General features: G+C 39.7%; 1 protein-coding gene and 1 long non-coding RNA gene across 5 annotated transcripts in view; one reads left to right on the plus strand and one right to left on the minus strand.

Annotated features, from left to right (window-relative positions):
- Window positions 1–1,521: 1,521 nt before the first annotated feature.
- LOC121014169 (uncharacterized) lies at window positions 1,522–4,841 on the minus strand. The gene is made up of 2 exons (XR_005783067.1): window positions 4,741–4,841; window positions 1,522–1,993 (listed from the first exon to the last, which is right to left on the minus strand). It is a non-coding gene; the product is annotated as an uncharacterized LOC121014169 (long non-coding RNA).
- The window catches only part of ZNF510 (zinc finger protein 510), a 35,190-nt gene continuing 20,599 nt past the window's right edge, over window positions 4,681–19,271 (plus strand). Inside the window, exons 1-3 of one of the 4 annotated variants that reach the window (XM_040450193.1) lie at window positions 4,681–5,347; window positions 6,480–7,154; window positions 7,567–7,622. In XM_040450193.1, coding sequence (XP_040306127.1) covers window positions 7,608–7,622 — 15 coding nt within the window. In that variant the 5' untranslated portion in view covers window positions 4,681–5,347; window positions 6,480–7,154; window positions 7,567–7,607. The remainder of the gene's footprint in view (window positions 5,348–6,479; window positions 7,155–7,566; window positions 7,623–19,271) is intronic. The other 3 variants (XM_040450192.1, XM_040450195.1, XM_040450194.1) reach the window with 3 other exon arrangements.

The raw sequence follows: 19,271 nt of genomic DNA on the forward strand, positions 1-19,271 counted from the left end.
CACCGCATTGGGCTCTGTGCTGACAGTTCAAAGCATGGAGCCTGCTTCAGATTCTGTCTCCCTCTCTGTTCCTCCCCCACTCATGCTCTAGCTCTCTGTCTCTCAAAAATAAACATTTAAAAATTTTTTCTGTTCTGCAAAAGTCACTGTCAGAAGGATAAGGAGACAAGCCACAGACTAAGAAAATATTTACAAGAGACATATCTGATAAAGGACTGTTACCTAAAATATACAAAGAACTCTCAAAAGTCAACGATAAGAAAACAAACAACCTGATGAAACAAACAATGGACAAAATATCTGAATAGACACCCACCAAAGAAATCTACAGACAGCAAGTAAGCATAAGAAAAATGTTCAACATCATATATTATTAGGGAGTTGCAAACTGAAACAATAAACATCAATACACAACTATTAGAATGGCCAGATTCAAAACACTGACAACACCACATGCTGGTGAGGATGTGTAAAAACAGGAACTCTCATTCATTGCTGATGAGAATGCAAAATGGTTCAGCCACTTTGGAAGACAATTTGTTAATTTCTTACTGTATACACTATACCATGTGATCCAGCAATCACGCTCCTTAGTAGTCACCCAAATGAGTTGAAAACTTATGTCTGCACAGAAGCTTGCACATGGATGTTCATAACAGCCTTACTTATAATTTTCAATACTCAGAAATAACCAAGATGACCTTCAGTAGGTGAATGAATAAACTGTGGTACATCCAGACAATAGGATATTATTCAGTGCTAAAAAGAAATGAGCCATTGAGCCATGGAAAGACATGGAGGAACCTTAAATGCACCTTAGTAAGTCAAAGAAGCCAATCTGAAAAGGCTTCATACAATATAATTTCAAATATAATGACATTCTGAGAAAGACAAAATAATGGAGAGAGAAAAAAATGAGTGGTTATCAGGAGATGAAGAGGAGGGAAGGATGAACAGGAAGAGCACAGAGGAGTTCTAAGACAGTAAAACAATTCTTTATGATATTTTAATGGTTGCAACATTTGTCAAAGCCTATAGAATGTGTAATACCAAGAGTGAATTCTAATGTAAACTGTGTATTTGGGTGGATAATGATATATCAAAGTAGGCTCTTTAAATGTAACAAATATACCATCCTCTGGTGTGAGATGTTTATAGGGGGAAGGCTGTACTTGTGTGGAGGCAGGAAGTATATAGGAAATTGTCTGTATTTTATGAATTTTGCCATAAACTAAAACTGTTCTAAAAAATAAAGCCTATTAAAGAAAAAAAAAAAAAAAAAAAGGACACAGAGCCAGCCTGAAAGAGCTCCCAATAGCCAAAGATGGCACATATTTAGCAAAATAATAAATCTAGTAAAATAGTCCAAAGAGTGAAATAAATCTCCACGTGTCCATGCAGATAAAAACAAATGATTGAAAATAAGTATATTGGAGAGAAGGGACAAATCTTTCTTACAGAATTCCAACTAATAACTGTAGATGTCAATGTAATTCGGCCAAATACCACCAGCAACACACATGCAGTTGAACAATTTAGATTTTAGTAGTCATTGCAGTAAGAGCACATATTACACTGGATGATAGGAATGATAAAGTGCTTCAGTAACAGATGTTAGGAAGGAATTATAGGATTTGAGTGTTAGTTACTTCATTTTGCAGTGGTTCCAATGCAGCTGAGTTTATTCAGGATTGGGTGTTGTTAAAGCAAAGCAAAACAAAACAAAAACAAAAAAAACAAGCAACAGTCACTTGTATCAGGTGAGAGGGGGATGTTTGATATTTTGAGAGGAGCAGAGCAACCTTGTTTTTGTCTTTACTCATGCAAAACAATGACCTTGTTTGTGTTACATCATAAGGGTCAAAAAAATGACTTTGTCTGCTTGGTGTTTGGTGTCATTGTTCTGCAGCCCATCTCAGCACACACAGGCCAGTTTTCCTTCGGTGTAGGGTAGGGTCTCAGGCATGGGATAAGAGTGAAGAGATAGGGTTTCCTAGGAAAGGAACGGAAAGGCCTTATATTTTTTAAAACATTTGTATTCTTTAAGAACTTGGAAAATTCAGAAATTGAAATTTTAAAACTTTAGAAATTGTCTTTAATTGCTTATATTTGAATCCCTATGAAAGTTATTTATTGTAATATGAATTCCATGGATATGGCCTTATTATGTTCCAGCACTTACCTTGTTCTAACAAAATTATTAAATGTTCTCTTTCCACTGCTTTAAATCCCAGCTCTGACACATACTACCTTCTCACTTTCTTTTCTACCTAGACTTAAACTTTTATTGCACCAGGATCAGTTTTTAAATACTTTAGCAATATCATACATGTTAATACAAACACATTGCTAGGCATTTTCAATTCTCTTCTGATCATTACTAAAAGTTTTTATTGGAATAAAAGCTGGGATCATTTCTTTAGGTTTAACAAACAATAAATGTCAAAGAGAAAGAACACAGAGAAAACTTTTTTAGGATTCTGATGGGAACATTAATTATATTCTTTTCATCTAGAAAGCTGGTATTCATTAAAGTTTTTTAAGTGTCAACAGAATCGTTTTATACCTGGATTCACACCAGTTGCAATAACTTACTGGCAACATCAATCCTTCTTTTTTCTTGCTAATCAAAACTATTTGGTATGCGTGGTGGCTCAGTCAGTTAAGGGTCTGACTTTGGCTCAGGCCATGATCTCTCGGTCTGTGGGTTCAAGCCCCGCTTCAGCCTCTGTGCTGACAGCCCGGAGCCTGCTTTGGCTTCTGTGTCTCCCTCTCTCTCTGTCCCTGCCCCACTTGTGCTCTCTTAAAAATAAATAAACGTTTAAAAAATATTTTAATTTTTTTTAACGTTTATTTATTTATTTTTTTTTTAATTTTTTTTTTTCAACGTTTATTTATTTTTGGGACAGAGAGAGACAGAGCATGAACGGGGGAGGGGCAGAGAGAGAGGGAGACGCAGAATCGGAAGCAGGCTCCAGGCTCTGAGCCATCAGCCCAGAGCCTGACGCGGGGCTCGAACTCACGGACTGTGAGATCGTGACCTGGCTGAAGTCGGACGCTTAACCAACTGCGCCACCCAGGCGCCCCAACGTTTATTTATTTTTGAGACAGAGAGAGGCAGAACATGAACAGGGGAGGGTCAGAGAGAGAGGGAGACACAGAATCGGAAACAGGCTCCAGGCTCCGAGCTGTCAGCACAGAGCCCGACGCAGGGCTCGAACTCATGGACCGTGAGATCCTGACCTGAGCCGGTCGGTAGCTTAACCGACCGAGCCACCCAGGCTCCCCTAAAAAAAAATTTTTTTAAACTATCTTTTGGGGCACCTGGGTGGCTCAGTTGCCCCAAGCATCAGACTTCGTCTCTGGGGTTCGAGCTCCACATTAGGTTCTTCACTGACAGTGCTGAGCCTTCTTGGGATTCTCTCTCCGTCTCTCTCTGTCCCCCGCCCCCCCCCCCCCAAAACACACACACTCTCTCTCTCTCTCTCTCTCTCTCAAAATAAACTTAAAAAAAAAAACCTATCTTTTTATCATTGCCATATATAATAATGTTACAAAATAACCAAGAAAAGTATGTGTTTATATGTAAGTATATGTATGTTTTGTATATACGTATAACACACACACACACGAAGGCAGTCATAAAATGTGTTCATAGGTTCCTAATTTGGTTCCTAATTTCAGAAGTGTGCAAATGCAAGTTTATCCCTAGGAGATGCATAATTTGCATGATAATTGTTTTCTGAGTTGTGTGTACTTTCAGATATTACTTATGAAAGATTGAACAGCTTACTTTTTCTTTTTTTCTCAGAAAGAAACTCTGAGGATCACAGATATTATTCTTTTATGTTACATTTTACAGTCTTAGTCACAAAAACTGTTTACACATGGTAAAGTTAATTGCATATTGGTACCCACAAAACGGGGGCCAAGGTCACAAATCTCAACCTAAGTCAGCCTGATCTAATGGTACTCCTCTCATTGTCAAAGAAACCTAATATATGCCAGTCACAATCTTGCAACTCAGCTTTAGCTAGCTTACTTGGCCTTATTAGGAAATCCCTATTAATCAAATTCACTCTTGACCAACATCCCTCCGAAGAGTGCTTTATGGTTTGTTTCCCTTGAATAAAAGACATCAAATTGTTACTGTTTTAGTTTTGTTATTTGACACATGTACCTTTCTTCCTTTTGGCAGCTCTGAGTTAAAAGGCACACTTTTGGAAAAATAGTTTAAAATTTCCCCTTTATGAACTTTATATTACAAAACTTCCTAGCACATAGAAAAGGAGAAAACAGTAAAATGATCATACCCACATATTAGACGTAGAAATCCTTAACATGTTACTATATTTGCCTTGTCTGGTTGTTACTTAATTACAAATATGTAATATAATGCTAAGTATTCTAATATGCATCTCTAAAAAAACTAAATTTCCCTACATAATCCCAATAGTTATTATCACAATTAACAAAACTAACGTAACTTCCCTTAATATTTTTAAGATCCGATCCATACACAAATTTCCCCAGTTGTTCCCAAACGTCTTTTTGTTTTCTCCAACCAGGATCTGATCCAGGACCACACTGTATTTGATGGTATGTCAAAATTTAACCCATAACCTCTGGGACTTTGGTAGAATTTGGGCGCCAGAGAGCAATACAGACTGTTGATAACATCCCATTAATAACGCCCCCTTTACCGTCTGCCTCCCTGCCACGTGGACTGCCCCAACGTACATGAAACCGGCGAGCGGTCGCGGTATTTTCACGGAAATGTAGTTCTGGATGTTCCGGCTGACCGCGCGGCATTCTAGGAACGGATATCCTGGGCTTTTCCCTGCGCATGTGCAGTCACCCCCATTTACCGGCTTCCGTCCTCCCAGGCTGTGCGGTTGCGCCGGGTTTGCCCTCAGGTGAGAGAGGCCTACTCCGCACGCCGGGAGGGAGAGGGGCGGGCTCGTTCCCAGAGGAAGGGACCACGACGTCTCGGGAACTCCCCGTTCACCCCAAGTGCCGACCCCGGCAGGAACGTAGACCTGGCAAAGACGGGTGGGTGTGGGCTCCAGGGGCCTAGATGGGGCGAGTGTTGTCGGAAGATGTTCCCTGCAGACTGGGGTGCGGGAGCTGACTGCAGCGGGAGCGGGGAAGATCCAGGCCGGCGGGTAATGCGCGTTTCCGTATTGGATACTGACCATGAGCCCGGCACAAAGCGCGACCTGGCGTTGGACTTGGAAGCCAGAAAGACCGGATAAATTCCGCCTTTGTCACTTGGGCATAAGTGAGGTTCTTATCTGAAAATAAGGATAGTAGTTAAAAACTGCTTTGTGGCGTTGTTCAGAAAGAGGTAAGTCATAACCTATAATGCATTTATCCAAGTGTTAGTAACACTAGTAAGCAGTAGGCAATACGCCAAAATATAGTGTTGGCTCCCATCAATTTGAAAGACACTTTGTTCTTTTTTATTTAGTATTTAACTTAGTTTTTGCAGCCACCCCATTTATAGGAATAACCATATCCTTAAAAAGAAAGAAAGGAAGGAAAGAAAGAAAGAAAGAAAGAAAGAAAGAAAGAAAGAAAGAAAGAGAGAGAGAGAAAGAAAGAAAGAAAAGAAAAGAAAAGAAAAGAAAAGAAAGAAAAAGAAAATGGGGGTTCAGAAGAGTGAAATTACAGACCACAGGTCAAAAAGGCGATGAAGCCAGGATGCAAATACAGATAGGCTTTACTCCTAAATTCAGCTATTCCTAATACCCTGCCTCCCTAAAACCCAACATTGTAGGCTTCACGGCAGTAGCAGAGTGACTATGATTGTAAAGTTAGCATGATGTCACTCTCTGACATAAATGTCACTTTCTGACACGTGTATCTATTCTGGGGCTTCTGGCATGTCTCCAGAGCCTCTGGATAAGACTGAGGCTCCTGGTACCTCCTGTGCTGTCCAGGCTGTCTCTGTCTTCAGAAGGCACAGTCTGATATCTAGTGCAGTGCTGTCCAGTAGATAAGGTGAGCCATATTGGTAATTTTAAATGTTCTAGTAGCCATATTAAAAACTAAAACGTGAAATTAATTTTAAGAACATACTGTGTTTATCTCAATATATACAAAATATTCTTCAACATGTGGCACTAGCCACATTTCAAGTGCTAAGTAGTGGGACGTGGCTAGTGGCTATAATAATAGAACAGTTATAATGATCTTGAAGAAAATCAGGCCCTACACTAGTGGTGCCCAACCAGGGCGATTTTGCTCTCCAGAGGACTTTTGGAAATGGCTGGAGATGATATGGTTTGTCACAACAGAGGAGGATTGCTACTGACATCTGGTGGGTAGACACCAGAAATACTGCTAGGCATCCTACAACGTACAGGACCCCCCACCCCCCGTCACAAAGAATTCTGCAGCCCAAAATGTCAGTAGTGCTGAAGCTAAGAAATTTTGCTCTCAATGAAAGTTTCAACTAAAAGGAATTTGTTTCCTAGGCCTAAATCTCAACGTCTTTGGAACGTTCTTTGGAACGTCTTTGGAACGTTCAGCTCTTGTGTGGCAAGCAGGAGAGGAGCCCTGGGGACAGGAGCCCTGGGGACAGGAGTCCCACCTGGAAGAAAAGTTTATCTGACAGGAACCATATTCACCAAAGCTTCAGAACAAATGCAGAAGAACCCAGAAAGGAGTGGGTCCTGATTTGTTCCACCAGAAGCATTTTGTTATTACCTTTTCCAGAAAGAGCCAGACTTGGTGATGTCACCACATCCAGAAGCCATCACAGACTGTATGACAGTGGAAACTGGTCCAGCTTGCAGAAGGTGGTGAGCTGGGGTTGGAAGAGATTGGTGATTGTCAGTCCGTACAAGAAAAGCCAAGCCAGAGCCAAGGAAATTCATTCTCCGTCCCTAAACAGCCCCCTATTTTCTTCATTCTTCACTTACTTTGCAGATTCTGAGCCACTCTCTCATTGTGTCCATCAGAAGGGGCATCTAGGGATATGCTGAGGCTTCCTTTATCCTGAACATAAAGAATTACAAAATGACAGTGTAGGAGTAGATTTCTATCTCTGACTCTTTTGAAACTTTTAAAAAACTGGAGCCTCAGATGTATGTCCCCTGGTCACCCAGGACAGAGCTAGGAGGAAAGCAGTGCTGTTCATTCTGTCACACGTAAGTCACTAGAAGTGTCTTATCAAAAGTCTTACCAAAAGTCCTTTGTTCAGAAGAACAAAAGTATTTTAAAATATTTGGTCACTAAGCATCTTTTTTTCCCAGAGTTTTCTGTTGATTCTCTAGCTCAAAGTATAAATAATATTAATAGAATATTAATAATCAATGGGGAAATAATTCACAGTCACCTAGTGAAAAATAGCAAGGTTACATCCATGTGATCATATCAGAGATGTACTACATATTCAAGGAATGAAGCACTCTGTGGTGCTTCCTGCCCCTTCTCAAGGGTCAACAGGACATTTTTCCATAGGGAGGCTTTTCCCCAGCTGGTGTGATGAGACTTTGAGGCAACTGAATGCAGAATCTCACCAGACCTCTCATGATTCCTTTCCTCTTTCCTTATTCCCAGCTTATCCTTCACAGTTGTCCGTACTCTCCCAACAGCAGAAAATGGACACAACTCAGGTGAGTTGTATGTATGCACCTTTTTTTATAATGGATTTTATGGGTGGTTAATTAACATAGAAAAGTAGAAATAGAAATAGATCAAAACCCTCACAGTTTGTGAGTTCAAGTCCCATGTTTAGGCTCTGTGCTGACAGCTCAGAGCCTGGAGCCTGCTTCAGATTCTGTGTCTCCCCCCTCTCTGTCTGCCCCTACCCCACTTGCACTTTGTCTCTCTTTCTCTCAAAAATAAATAGACACACAAAAAAATTTTTAATAATAATAAAAAAAGAAATGGATCAAAACCATTCAAGGAAGATACAGCAAAGCAGATGAGTAGTACAGCAGAGTTGGCATGTGGATAGATGCAGTCCTCTGACGTTACAGATTTTTCAAAGTACAGGGGCAGATTTCTTCCTGACCTAATAGCCATGGCAGAGAGTCAGACAGACAATATTTGTTTCAGATATGCATTGATGAGAATCTTAAACCAAACATTCCTCCTGGAGTCTAAAGTTACTGAAGTCAGGAAAAATGTCTTTGTTGATCTTCAGGTAGGTGATAGTGCAGATCTTTCCAGAACAACCCTGAAATAATTATAGAATGTTGTTTCCACTTTTTCCTCAGTGGAAGTAAAGGGCACATTACCAAAGCAGGGCTTTCATTAATACAGTTGTCTGTGTCAATAAAACAGAAGAAGTAGACCTTTCTCTGATCATCCTGCTGGACCCAGAGATAACACTTAGACTGACTGGAGCCCAGCATGAATAGCTGGTACATTCATGTCCTAAAAATAGCTCTGTGTACATAGCTCATGTCCTAAAAATAGCTCTGTGTACATTTCTCTCAAGTGCCCCTATTGAACAAGCTGTTTAGCAGACAGCTTAAAGTTCTATTCTCTAGCAAATGCTACTGCACTTTCCATTCATATTTCATGCTGCTGCATGTGCCTGTGACCTACACTCACCAGTGACCTAATTACAGTTCAATCCAGTGGGTCTCGCCCAGATCTGTCTGCAGTGTCTGACTCCGCCCCTACTTTGTCCTTCTGGAAGGTCTCCCGTGTTAGTGTCTGTGTCGGTTTATGCTTGTTTCTTTTGTGGAGTCACCTTCCTTCTCTTGCCCTTTCACATGTCCCTTCACAAGTTTCCATTCCTTCTCCCTATTTTTCCAGCTAGTCTTCTTGACTCCTTTCATCCCCGCTCTGGTTTGAACAGTGATGTATTTGTTCTTGCAAATGTGTCTCTGCAGCCCACTGTGACCAGTAGCACTTTTTGTGATGATGGAAATGATCTTTATCTGCATTGTCCCAAACGGTGGCCACTAGCCACATGTACCTGTTGAACACTCAAAATGCAGCTAGTGTCACTGAGTAACCATATTTTTAATTTAGGTTTCAGATAGTCACACGTGGCTAGTGACTACCATATTGGACGTAGTTGACTCAACATCTCTCTGTAGGTATCCAAAAGGCATCTCCAGCTCAATTGATTCAAAGATTTACAGCCCTCCCCAAACTATCCCCTCATCTTTCCCTCCCTAGTCAGCCAGGCACCCAAGCCACAAAAGTGTAGCGCATCCCAGGCTCCTTTTGTTCTCAGTCTCGCAACTTCTGCCACATCTGGTGTGTACTCACGTCTTGCTACTTTCCTATTTGTCAAAAATGACAGCTATTTTATACGGTTACACCTAAATGCATATTTTAAATGCATTCTTGGGGTGTGTGGGTATCTCAGTTAAGCATCCAACTCTTGTTGTCGGCTCAGGTCACGATCTCGTGATTCATGAGTTTGAGCCCTACATCAGGCTCTGTGCTGAACCTGCTTGGGATTCTCTCTCTCTCTCCCTCTCTCTCCCTCTCTCTCCCTCTCTCTCTCTCTCCCTCTGTGTTCCTCCCCCACTTGTGCTCTCTCTCTCTCTCTCAAAATAAATAAACCTAAAAACAAATAAATGCATTCTGCTACTTTATTCCTTTTTTGCTATCTCACAGTATCACAACTGAACTGTTGGAATAGCTTCTTTACTAACCTGCCCATTTCTTTTGTCACCTACTCAAGCACACCTTCCACATGGGTAGTTCATCTAAATGCTAATGAAGTAATGTCTTGTCCTTGTGTAAATCACCTCTTGGCTCTTTACCCCATATGATAAAATTCCTAATTTCTCAAGACAATGTTCAGGCTTTGGAAGCATTACCCCTTCCTTTTATTTATTTATTTTTCCACTTTTTTTGGTGCTCTGACTTTTTTGATAACTATTGAGCAACCAAGATGTTCCAAGAAAGTAGCATGTGCCATAGTTACAGCTTAAACAATACAGATACTTTTCTTCACTAATAGTGTTCACAATCTAGTGGGGAATATGACATTAAAAAAAATTTGCTATTAAAAATATTACTAAAAGGTAAAAGAAAAAAAATTACTAAACCAAACCTCATTGAGTTTTTTAAACATATCCTCCTATCCCTAACCGCTTCATATTATCTTTTCACTGTCTCCTCTGGATTGACCTTTAGAACCACATCCTCATCCTGTGCATCTGGTGCTGTGGATTGAATTGTGTTCCCCCACCCCAAATTTATATGTTGAATCCCTACCCCCCAGTGTGACTGTGTTTAGAGATAGAGCATTTTTTAAAAATGTCTATTTATTTATTTTGAGAGAGAGTGCACATGTAAGTGAGGAAGGAGTAGAGAGAGAATCCCAAGCAGGCCCCGTGCTGTCAGTACAGAGCCCTGACGTGGAGCTCGAACCCACAAACTGAGATCATGACCTGAGCCAAAGTCAAGAGTCTGATGCTCAACCAACTAGCCATCCAGGCACCCCTAGAGAGAGAGCTTTTAGGAGGTAATGGAGATTAAGTGAAGCATAAGGGTGGGAATCCTAATCCAGTAGGATTGATGGTCTTACAAGAAAAGAAAGAGAGAGACAGATTTCTCTCTCTACACATAGGCACCAGGCAAAGGCCATGTGAGGACACAGCAAGAAGTGGCCATCTGTAACCCAGGAAGACAATGTCACCAGAACCCAATCATGGTGATACTCTGGTCTTGGACTTCTAGCCTCTAGAACTGTGAGGAAATAAATGTCTGCTATTTAGTCTACCCAGTCTGTGGTATTTTGTTATGGTAGCCCAAGCATCTAAGACACTTGGCTCTTTATTTTTCTTTTTTCATTTTATTTTTAATTGTAGCAAAATTTAGAAAATATATATCATTGTAGCCATTTTTTAACTGTACAGTTCAGTAATATTAAGTACATTCATATTTCTATGCACCCAGTCTCCAGAACTCTTCATCTTGCAGAACTAAAGCTGTATATCCATTATTTTTTGTAAATGTTTATCTATTTATTTTGAGAGAGGTCATGAGCAGGGGAGGGGCAGAGAGAGAAGGAGAGAGAATCTTAAGCAGGCTCTGTGATGTTATTGAGAAGCCCGTCTCACTAACCATGTGATCATGACCTGAGCCAAAATCAAGAGTCAGGCACTTGACCGACTGAGCCACCCAGGTGCCCCAAGCTATATATCCATTAAACAACAGCTCATCATTCTTCTCAGCATTTGGCCTCTGGCAGCCACCACTCTACTTTCTGTCCATTAATGTCCCTACTCGTATAAGTAGAATCATATAGTAATTGTTTTTTTGTGACTCATTTATTTCACTTAGCATGAAGTTCTCAAGTTTCATGCATGTATCAGAATTTCCTTCTTTTTTTTAAGGCTGAATAATAATACATTGTGTGTATATACCACATTTTATTTATCCCTTCATCAGGTGTTAGACACTTAGGTTACTTCCACCTTTTGGTTATTGTGAATAATGCTGCTATGAGCATAGGTGTACAGATACCTCTTCCAAGAATGCCAGTCTTGTGGGTATTTATTTCCCGAAGTGGCATTGCTGGTTCATGTGGTAATTCTACATTTAATTTTTTGAGGAACCACCGTACTGTTCCACAGTGGCCGTGCCATTTTATATTCCCACCAGCAGTGCACAGGGATTCCAGTTACTCTACATCCTTGCCAACACTTGCTATTTTCTGATAGTGGCCATTCTAATGGAGATGAGGTCTGGCTCTTTACTTTTGACCTGCTATGAGTCAGCTTTGGTTGCCTCATCCAGAAAGTAATACTCTTCTCTTTCCCCTTGTCTCCCTCTGTGCTAATTTCCCCTTTTCTGAATCTGCACAGCCCCATTATAACTTCATGCATTGGTGCAAGTCACCTGATAATGTATTTGTCTCTCCAGTTAGACTATTAGCTTCAAGGTGTGGAACTACCATGGGTTCATTTTCATATGCTCCATTCTAAGCCCTCTTCTTTAGTTGAGAATGCTCATTAAATTGTTTTTAATAAAAGATTATCTCCTCTCTATATAGAACTAGGCCACTGAAAAAATTTGGATTTCTTTTTTTTTTAATGTTTATTTATTTTGAGAGAGAGCCGCGTGTGTGCACGCACACATGCATACATGAGCCAGAGAGGGGCAGAGAGAGAGGAGAGAGTGAATCCCAAGCAGGCTCCGCACTGACAGCACAGAGTCCGACTCCAGGCTAGATCCTATGAACCATAATATCATGACCTGCACAGAAGTCAAGAGTTGGAGGCTTAACCATCTGAGCCACCCAGGCACCCTAAGAATTTAGATTCCTATTTTCAGACCACCTTACTTCTTATAAGGCAGAGCCCGTGCCATTACTATCTTTTGTCCTAGAAACCTGTGCATATTTGTATGCATTACAAAAAAGACCTGTTCTTCTTAATAAAGGATGCTCCAAGAGGATGTTTTCCTGACATCACCACCCCCATCTCATGCTTTTCTCTAAAATGCTGTCATTTAATTAATAAATAAGTTGTTGTCATTTAGCCTCCTCATCTTTAAGACTGGATCATCTCCAGACTGTCTGTGTGCTTCTGAGAAGAACTAAACTTCTTGTGGGCAAGTACAGTCCCCTTAGAGGGGATAATACATAGGAGGTGCTAGGAATAATGTGGAGCTTTCTTCCTTATACATGGGAAACAAGTTAAGATTAAATGAATTAGCTAATGGATTGTTTGAATTGAATCAGCATCAGGATTTGCAATTTGTCGGAGAAAGACTAAGTCAATCAAAGGTGGATAATTGAAAAGGATCACGTCAGTCCTGAAAAACAAGTGGGATTTTAGTTGTTGCAGAGTAGAGGGAGGTTACTGCATTTTGAGGGTCCAGTAAGAATCTCTGCCTATTCCACTTTAGAATTCCTCTTAAGGAATATTAAGAGCGAATGAGATAAATGTTGGGACCAGACTAGGTATATTAGTTTGCTAAGGCTGCCATAATAAAGTACCACAGACTGAGTGGCTTAAACAACAACTTTATTTTCTTACAGTCTAGAGGCTGGAAATCCAAAATCAGGGAATGGACAGGGTTGGTTCCTTCTGAAGACTGTTGAGGGAAGAATCTGTTCCAGGCCTCTTTTCTTTGCTTATAGATGCTTTTTCCCTATGTCTCCACATAATCTTCCCTCTGTTCATATCTGTGTCCAGATTTTCTCTTAAAAGGACACTAGTCAAATTGGGGTAGGGCCCACCCTGATGACCTCAGTGTATGCATTTTGTGTCAGACAAGAGGCACATAACACTAAAAGTTGTTAGATGTTTTCCTTAAGGGTTTGTCTTCATCCTGAGTTCTAACATGCAATAAATTCATGCAATAAAAGCAGTTTTGTGTTTAATCTGTAAGTACTAGCAGACTGTAAAAAACGTGAAAGGGGTGAAGTAAGAGTCAAGACTCCAGAGGTTTTCTTGACGTAAGGGCAGAAAGATGATGATCCCTGTTCCAGAAGTGTATGAGAGCTGAGATTGTGCATATTTAGTATATTTTTTAAGTGGTTTGTGTGTGTTTGTGTGTGTATAGTTGTTAATCAGCCTTCCTCCCTTTTGCTCGTTTTGAAAGCTTTTTAGGGGCGCCTGGGTGGCTCAGTCGGTTAAGCGTCCGACTTCGGCTCAGGTCATGATCTCGTGGTCTGTGAGTTCAAGCCCCGTGTTGGGCTCTGTGCTGACAGCTCAGAGCCTGGAGCCTGTTTCGGATTCTGTGTCTCCCTCTCTCTCTGTCCCTCCCCTGCTCATGCTCTGTCTCTCTCTGTCTCAAAAATAAATAAAACATTAAAAAAAATTTTTTTTTAAAGAAAGCTTTTTAATTATTAAAGAATTAATCCTTCTGACATGTAGGACATATATATTTCCCTGTTTCATTGTCTTTGGACTTAGTGTCTGCTAGACCAGGCTCTTTCATTTCTACTAGTGACATTTGGGGAAGTTTTTAATTTATAGAAAGATACAAAGGGATAATAATGTAATAGACCTGTTCCTACCTTCTCAAATTATTAACTATGAATTTTTGTCAATTTTTCTCTTGTATGCATTCTTTATTTTTTCCCTTTATTTATTTCTGTAAATGAGATCGTTTATACTGGTGAAGTACACTCTTAAGTATGAACTGGGTGGATTTTTACATATGTATACATATGTGCAAATGTAACTTACCACTCAGATTAAGATGGAGAACATTTTTGTCACCCTAAAGTTTCCTTCCTTCCATTTTCCGGTTAATAACCACTGCCCTGCTCTGCAGAGGCAAGTGCTACTCTAACATCATATGTCCAAAAAAAGGATAACTTCATTTTTTAACATTGTATAAAAAGAATCATATAATCTGTACTCTTTTTTAGGAGATGGGGGGATCTGGCTTTTTTCTGTGTACATAACATGGTTTAGATTATCCGTCTTGCTGCTGTATGTTTCATTACTTTTTTTTTTTTTTTTTCTTGAGGGAGAGACAGAAAGAGAATCCCAATTAGACTTTGCACTGTCTGCGCAGAGCCTAATGTGGGTCTCGAACTCATAAACTGTGAGACCATGACCTGAGCCGAAACCAAGAGTCAGACTCTTAACCAACTGAGCCACCCAGGCACCCCTATTACTTCCTTTTTATTGCTGAGCAGAAAGTATTTCATTATATGATCATATGATAACTTTATTGGCTCATTCTCTTGGTGGTGAGTTTTTTACTTTTATTTTCCCATTTGGGCACTATTATGAATAAAGCTGCTATGAACAATCCTTTGTGTCTCTTAGTATATCTTCATTTCTCTTGGTTATACCTAGAAATAGAATGGCTGATGCATGGAATAAACATATGTTCAGCTTTAATATATATTACAATTAGCTTTCTAAAGTGCTTGAAACAATTGATACTACCAACGTTCTGACTGTACCAAATTCTCACCAACACTTGCTACCGTCAGTCTTTTTTATTTTCGTTATCCTGGTGGCTGTATAGTGGTCTCTTGTTGAAATTTATACTTTGCTTTTCTGTAACAAATGCTAATTTCAAACACCATTATTTGTGTTGGGCCATGTAAATATTCTTTTATGTAAAGTACCTGTTCAGTTCTTTGTATTAATTGGACTCTTTGCTTTATCTTCTTGATTAGTCAAAATTATTTCTATGTTAGCAATACAAGTCATTCGCCAGATGTATATGTTGCAACTGTTTTTGGATTCTGTGATTTGACTTTTTAAAATTAATTAATTTTTTAATTTACATCCAAGTTAGTTAGAGTATAGTGCAACAATGATTTCAGGAGTAGGTTACAGTAATTCATTTCCTATGTATAACACCCATTGTTCATCCCAACAAGTGTCTTCCTTAATGCCCCTTATCCATTTAGCCCATCCCCTCCCACAATCCTCCAGCAACCCTCTGTTTGTTCCCTATATTTAAGAGTCCCTTATGTTTTGTCCCCCTCCCTGTTTTTATATTATTTTTGCTCCCCTTCCCTTATGTACATCTGTTTTATATCAAATTCCTCGTGAGTGAAGTCATATATGATATTTGTCTTTCTCTAATTTCGCTTAGCATAATACCCTCTAGTTCCATCCACATAGTTGCAAATGGCAAGATTTCATTCCTTTTGATTGCCGAGGAATACTCCATTGTATGTATATATTACCTCTTCTTTATCCATTCATCCATCGATGGACATTTGGGCTCTTTCCATACTTTGGCTATTGTTGATAGGGCTGCTAGGAACATTGGAGTGCATGTGCCCCTTTGAAACAGCATCCCTGTATCCCTTGGATAAATACCTAGAAGTGCAATTGCTGGGTCATAGGGTAGTTCTATTTTTAATTTTTTGAGGAACCTCCATACTGTATTCCAGAGTGGCTGCACCAGTTTGCATTCCCACCAGCAGTGCAAAGAGATCCTCTTTCTCCGCATCCTTGCCAACATCTGTTGTTGCCTGAGTTGTTAATGTTAACAATTCTGACAGGTGTGAGGTGGTATCTCACTGTGGTTTTGACTTGTATTTCCCTGATGATGAATGAGCATTTTTTCATGTGTCAGTTGGCCATCGCGATGTCTTCTTTGGAGAAGTGTCTATTCATATCTTTTGCCCATTTCTTCACTGGGTTACTAGTTTTTTGGGTGTTGAGTTTGATAAGTTCTTTTTTTTTTTTTAATGTTTATTTTCAAGAGAGAGAGAGACAGAATGTGAGGGGGGAGGGGCAGAGAGAGAGGGAGACACAATCCAAAACAGGCTTCAGGCTCTGAGCTGTCATCACAGAGCCTCATGTGGGGCTCGAACTCACGAACTGTGAGATCATGACCTGAGCCAAAGTTGGACACTTAACTGACTGAGCCACCCAGGCACCCTGAGTTTGATAAGTTCTTTATAGATTTTGGATACTAACCCTTTATCTGATATGTCATTTGCAGATATTTTCTCCCATTCCATTGGCTGCCTTTAAGTTTTGCTGATTGTTTCCTTCACTGTGCAGAAGCTTTTTATTTTGATGAGGTCCCAATAGTTCATTTTTGCTTTTGTTTCCCTTGCCTCTGGAGATGTGTTGAGTAAGAAGTTGCTGCGGCCAAGGTCAAAGAAGTTTTTGCCTGCTTTCTCCTTGAGGATTTTGATGGTTTCCTGTCTTACATTTAGGTCTTTCATCCATTTCGAGTTTATTTTTGTGTATGGAGTAAGAAAGTGGTCCAGGTTCATTTTTCTGCATGTTGCTGTCCAGTTTTCCCAGCAACACTTGCTGAAGAGCCTCTTTATTCCATTGGATATTCTTTCCTGCGTTGTAAAAGATTAGTTGACCATATGTTTATGGGTCCATCTCTGGGCTCTCTATTCTGTTCCATTGATCTGTCTGTTTTTATGCCAGTACCGTACTGTCTTGTACTATTACAGCTTTGTAATACAGCTTGAAGTCCAGGATTGTGATGCCTCCTGCTTTGGTTTTCTTTTTCAGGATTGCTTTGGCTGTTTGGGGTCTTTTCTGGTTCCATACAAATTTTAGGATTGTTTGTTCTAGCTGTGTGAAGAATGCTGGTGTTACTTTGATAGGGATTGCATTGAATATGTAGATTGCTCTGGGTAGTATTGACATTTTAACAATATTTGTTCTTCCTTTCCAGGAGCATGGAATATTTTTCCATTTTTGTGTGTGTGGGTCTTCTTCAATTTCTTTCACAAGCTTTCTGTAGTTTTCAGTGTTTAGATTTTTCACCTCTTTGGTTAGGCTTATTCCTAGGTATTTTATGGGTTTTGGTGCAGTTGTAAATGGGATCGGTTCCTTGATTTCTCTTTCTGTTACTTCATTATTAGTGTATAGGTATGCAACCGATTTCTGTGCATTGATTTTATATCCTAAGACTGCTGATTTCATGGATCAGTTCTAGCAGTTTTTTGGTGGAATCTTTTGGGTTTTCCATATAGAGTATCATGTCATCTGCGAAGAGTGAAAGTTTAACTTCCTCCTTGCCAATCTGGATGCCTTTTATTTATTTGTGTTGTCTGAATGCTTAGGCTAAGACTTCCAATACTATGTTGAAAAACAGTGGTGAGAGTGGACATCCTTGTCGTGTTCTTGACCTTAGGGGGAAAGCTCTCCATTTTCCCCCCATTGAGGATGATATTAGCAGTGGGTCTTTCATATATGGCTTTTATGATCTTGAGGTATAATCCTTCTATCCCTATTTTCTTGAGGGTTTTTATCAAAAAAGGATGCTATATTTTATCAAATGCTTTCTTTGCATCTATCAAGAGGATCATGTGGTTCTTTTTTCTTTTATTGATGTGATGCATCACATTGATTGTTTTGTGGATATTGAATCAGCCCTGCATCCCAGGTATAAATCCCACTTGGTCGTGGTGAATAATTCTTTTTAATTTTTTTTTTCAACGTTTATTTATTTTTGGGACAGAGAGAGACAGAGCATGAATGGGGGAGGGGCAGAGAGAGAGGGAGACACCGAATCGGAAACAGGCTCCAGGCTCCGAGCCATCAGCCCAGAGCCTGACGCGGGGCTCGAACTCACAGACCGCGAGATCATGACCTGGCTGAAGTCGGACGCTTAACCGACTGCGCCACCCAGGCGCCCCGGTGAATAATTCTTTTAATGTATTGTTGCATCTGGTTGGCTAATACCTTGTTGAGGATTTTTGCATCCATGTTCATCAGGGAAATTGGTCTGTAGTTCTTTTTAATGGGGTTTTTTCTGGTTTTGGAATCAAGGTAATGCTGGCTTCATAGAATGAGTTTGGAAGTTTTCCTTCCATTTCTACTTTTTGGAACAGCTTCAAAAGAAAAGGTGTTAAGTCTTCTTTAAATGTTTGGTAGAATTCCCCTGGAAAGCCATCCAGCCCTGGACTCTGTTTTTTTTTTAGGAGATTTTTGATTATTAATTCGATTTCTTTATTGGTTATGGATTTGTTCAAATTTTCTATTTCTTCCTGTTTCAGTTTTGGTAGTTTATATGTTTCTAGGAATTTGTCCATTTCTTCCAGATTGCCCATTTTATTGGTATATAATTGCTCATAACATTCTCTTATTATTGTTTATATTTCTGTGTGGTTGTGATCTCTCCTCTTTCATTCTTTGTTTTATTTATTTGGGTCCTTTCCTTTTTCTTTTTGATCAAACTGGCTAGGGGTTTATCAATTTTGTTAATTCTTTGTTCTTTCAAAGAACCAGCTCCTGGTTTTATTGATCTGTTCTACTGTTTTTTGGGTTTTTTGTTTGGTTGGTTGGTTAGTTTCGATAACATTGATTTCTGCTCTAATCATTGTTATTCCCTGTCTTTGCTGATTTGGGGTTTTATTTGCTGTTCTTTTTCCAGCTCTTTCAGGTGTAAGGTTAGGTTGTATATCTGAGACCTTACTTTCTTCTTTAGGAAGGCCTGGATTGCTACATACTTCCCTCTTAGGACTGCCTTTGCTGCGTCCCAGAGGTTTGGGACTGTGGTGTTATCTTTCTCATTGGCTTCCATGTACTTTTCAATTTCCTCTATAACTTCTTGGTTAGCCCTTTCATTCTTTAGTATAGGATGTTCTTTAGTCTCCAAGTATTTGTTATCTTTCCAAATTTTTTCTTGTGGTTGATTTCAAGTTTCATAGTAGTGTGGTCTGAAAATATGCATGGTATGATCTGTCTTTCTGTACTTGTTGAGGGCTGATTTGTGTCCCAGTATGTGATCTGTTCCGGAGAATGTACCATGTGCACTCAAGAAGAATGTGTATTTTGCGGCTTTAGGATAAAATGTTCTGAAAATATCTGTTAATTAAGATCCCTCCGGTCCAGTGTGTCATCAAAGCCATTGTTTCCTTGCTGATTTTCTATTTAGAT

Source organism: Herpailurus yagouaroundi, unplaced genomic scaffold (assembly GCF_014898765.1).
Source record: "Herpailurus yagouaroundi ecotype Mexico unplaced genomic scaffold, PumYag 201, whole genome shotgun sequence".
Taxonomy (NCBI): Eukaryota; Metazoa; Chordata; class Mammalia; order Carnivora; family Felidae; genus Herpailurus; species Herpailurus yagouaroundi.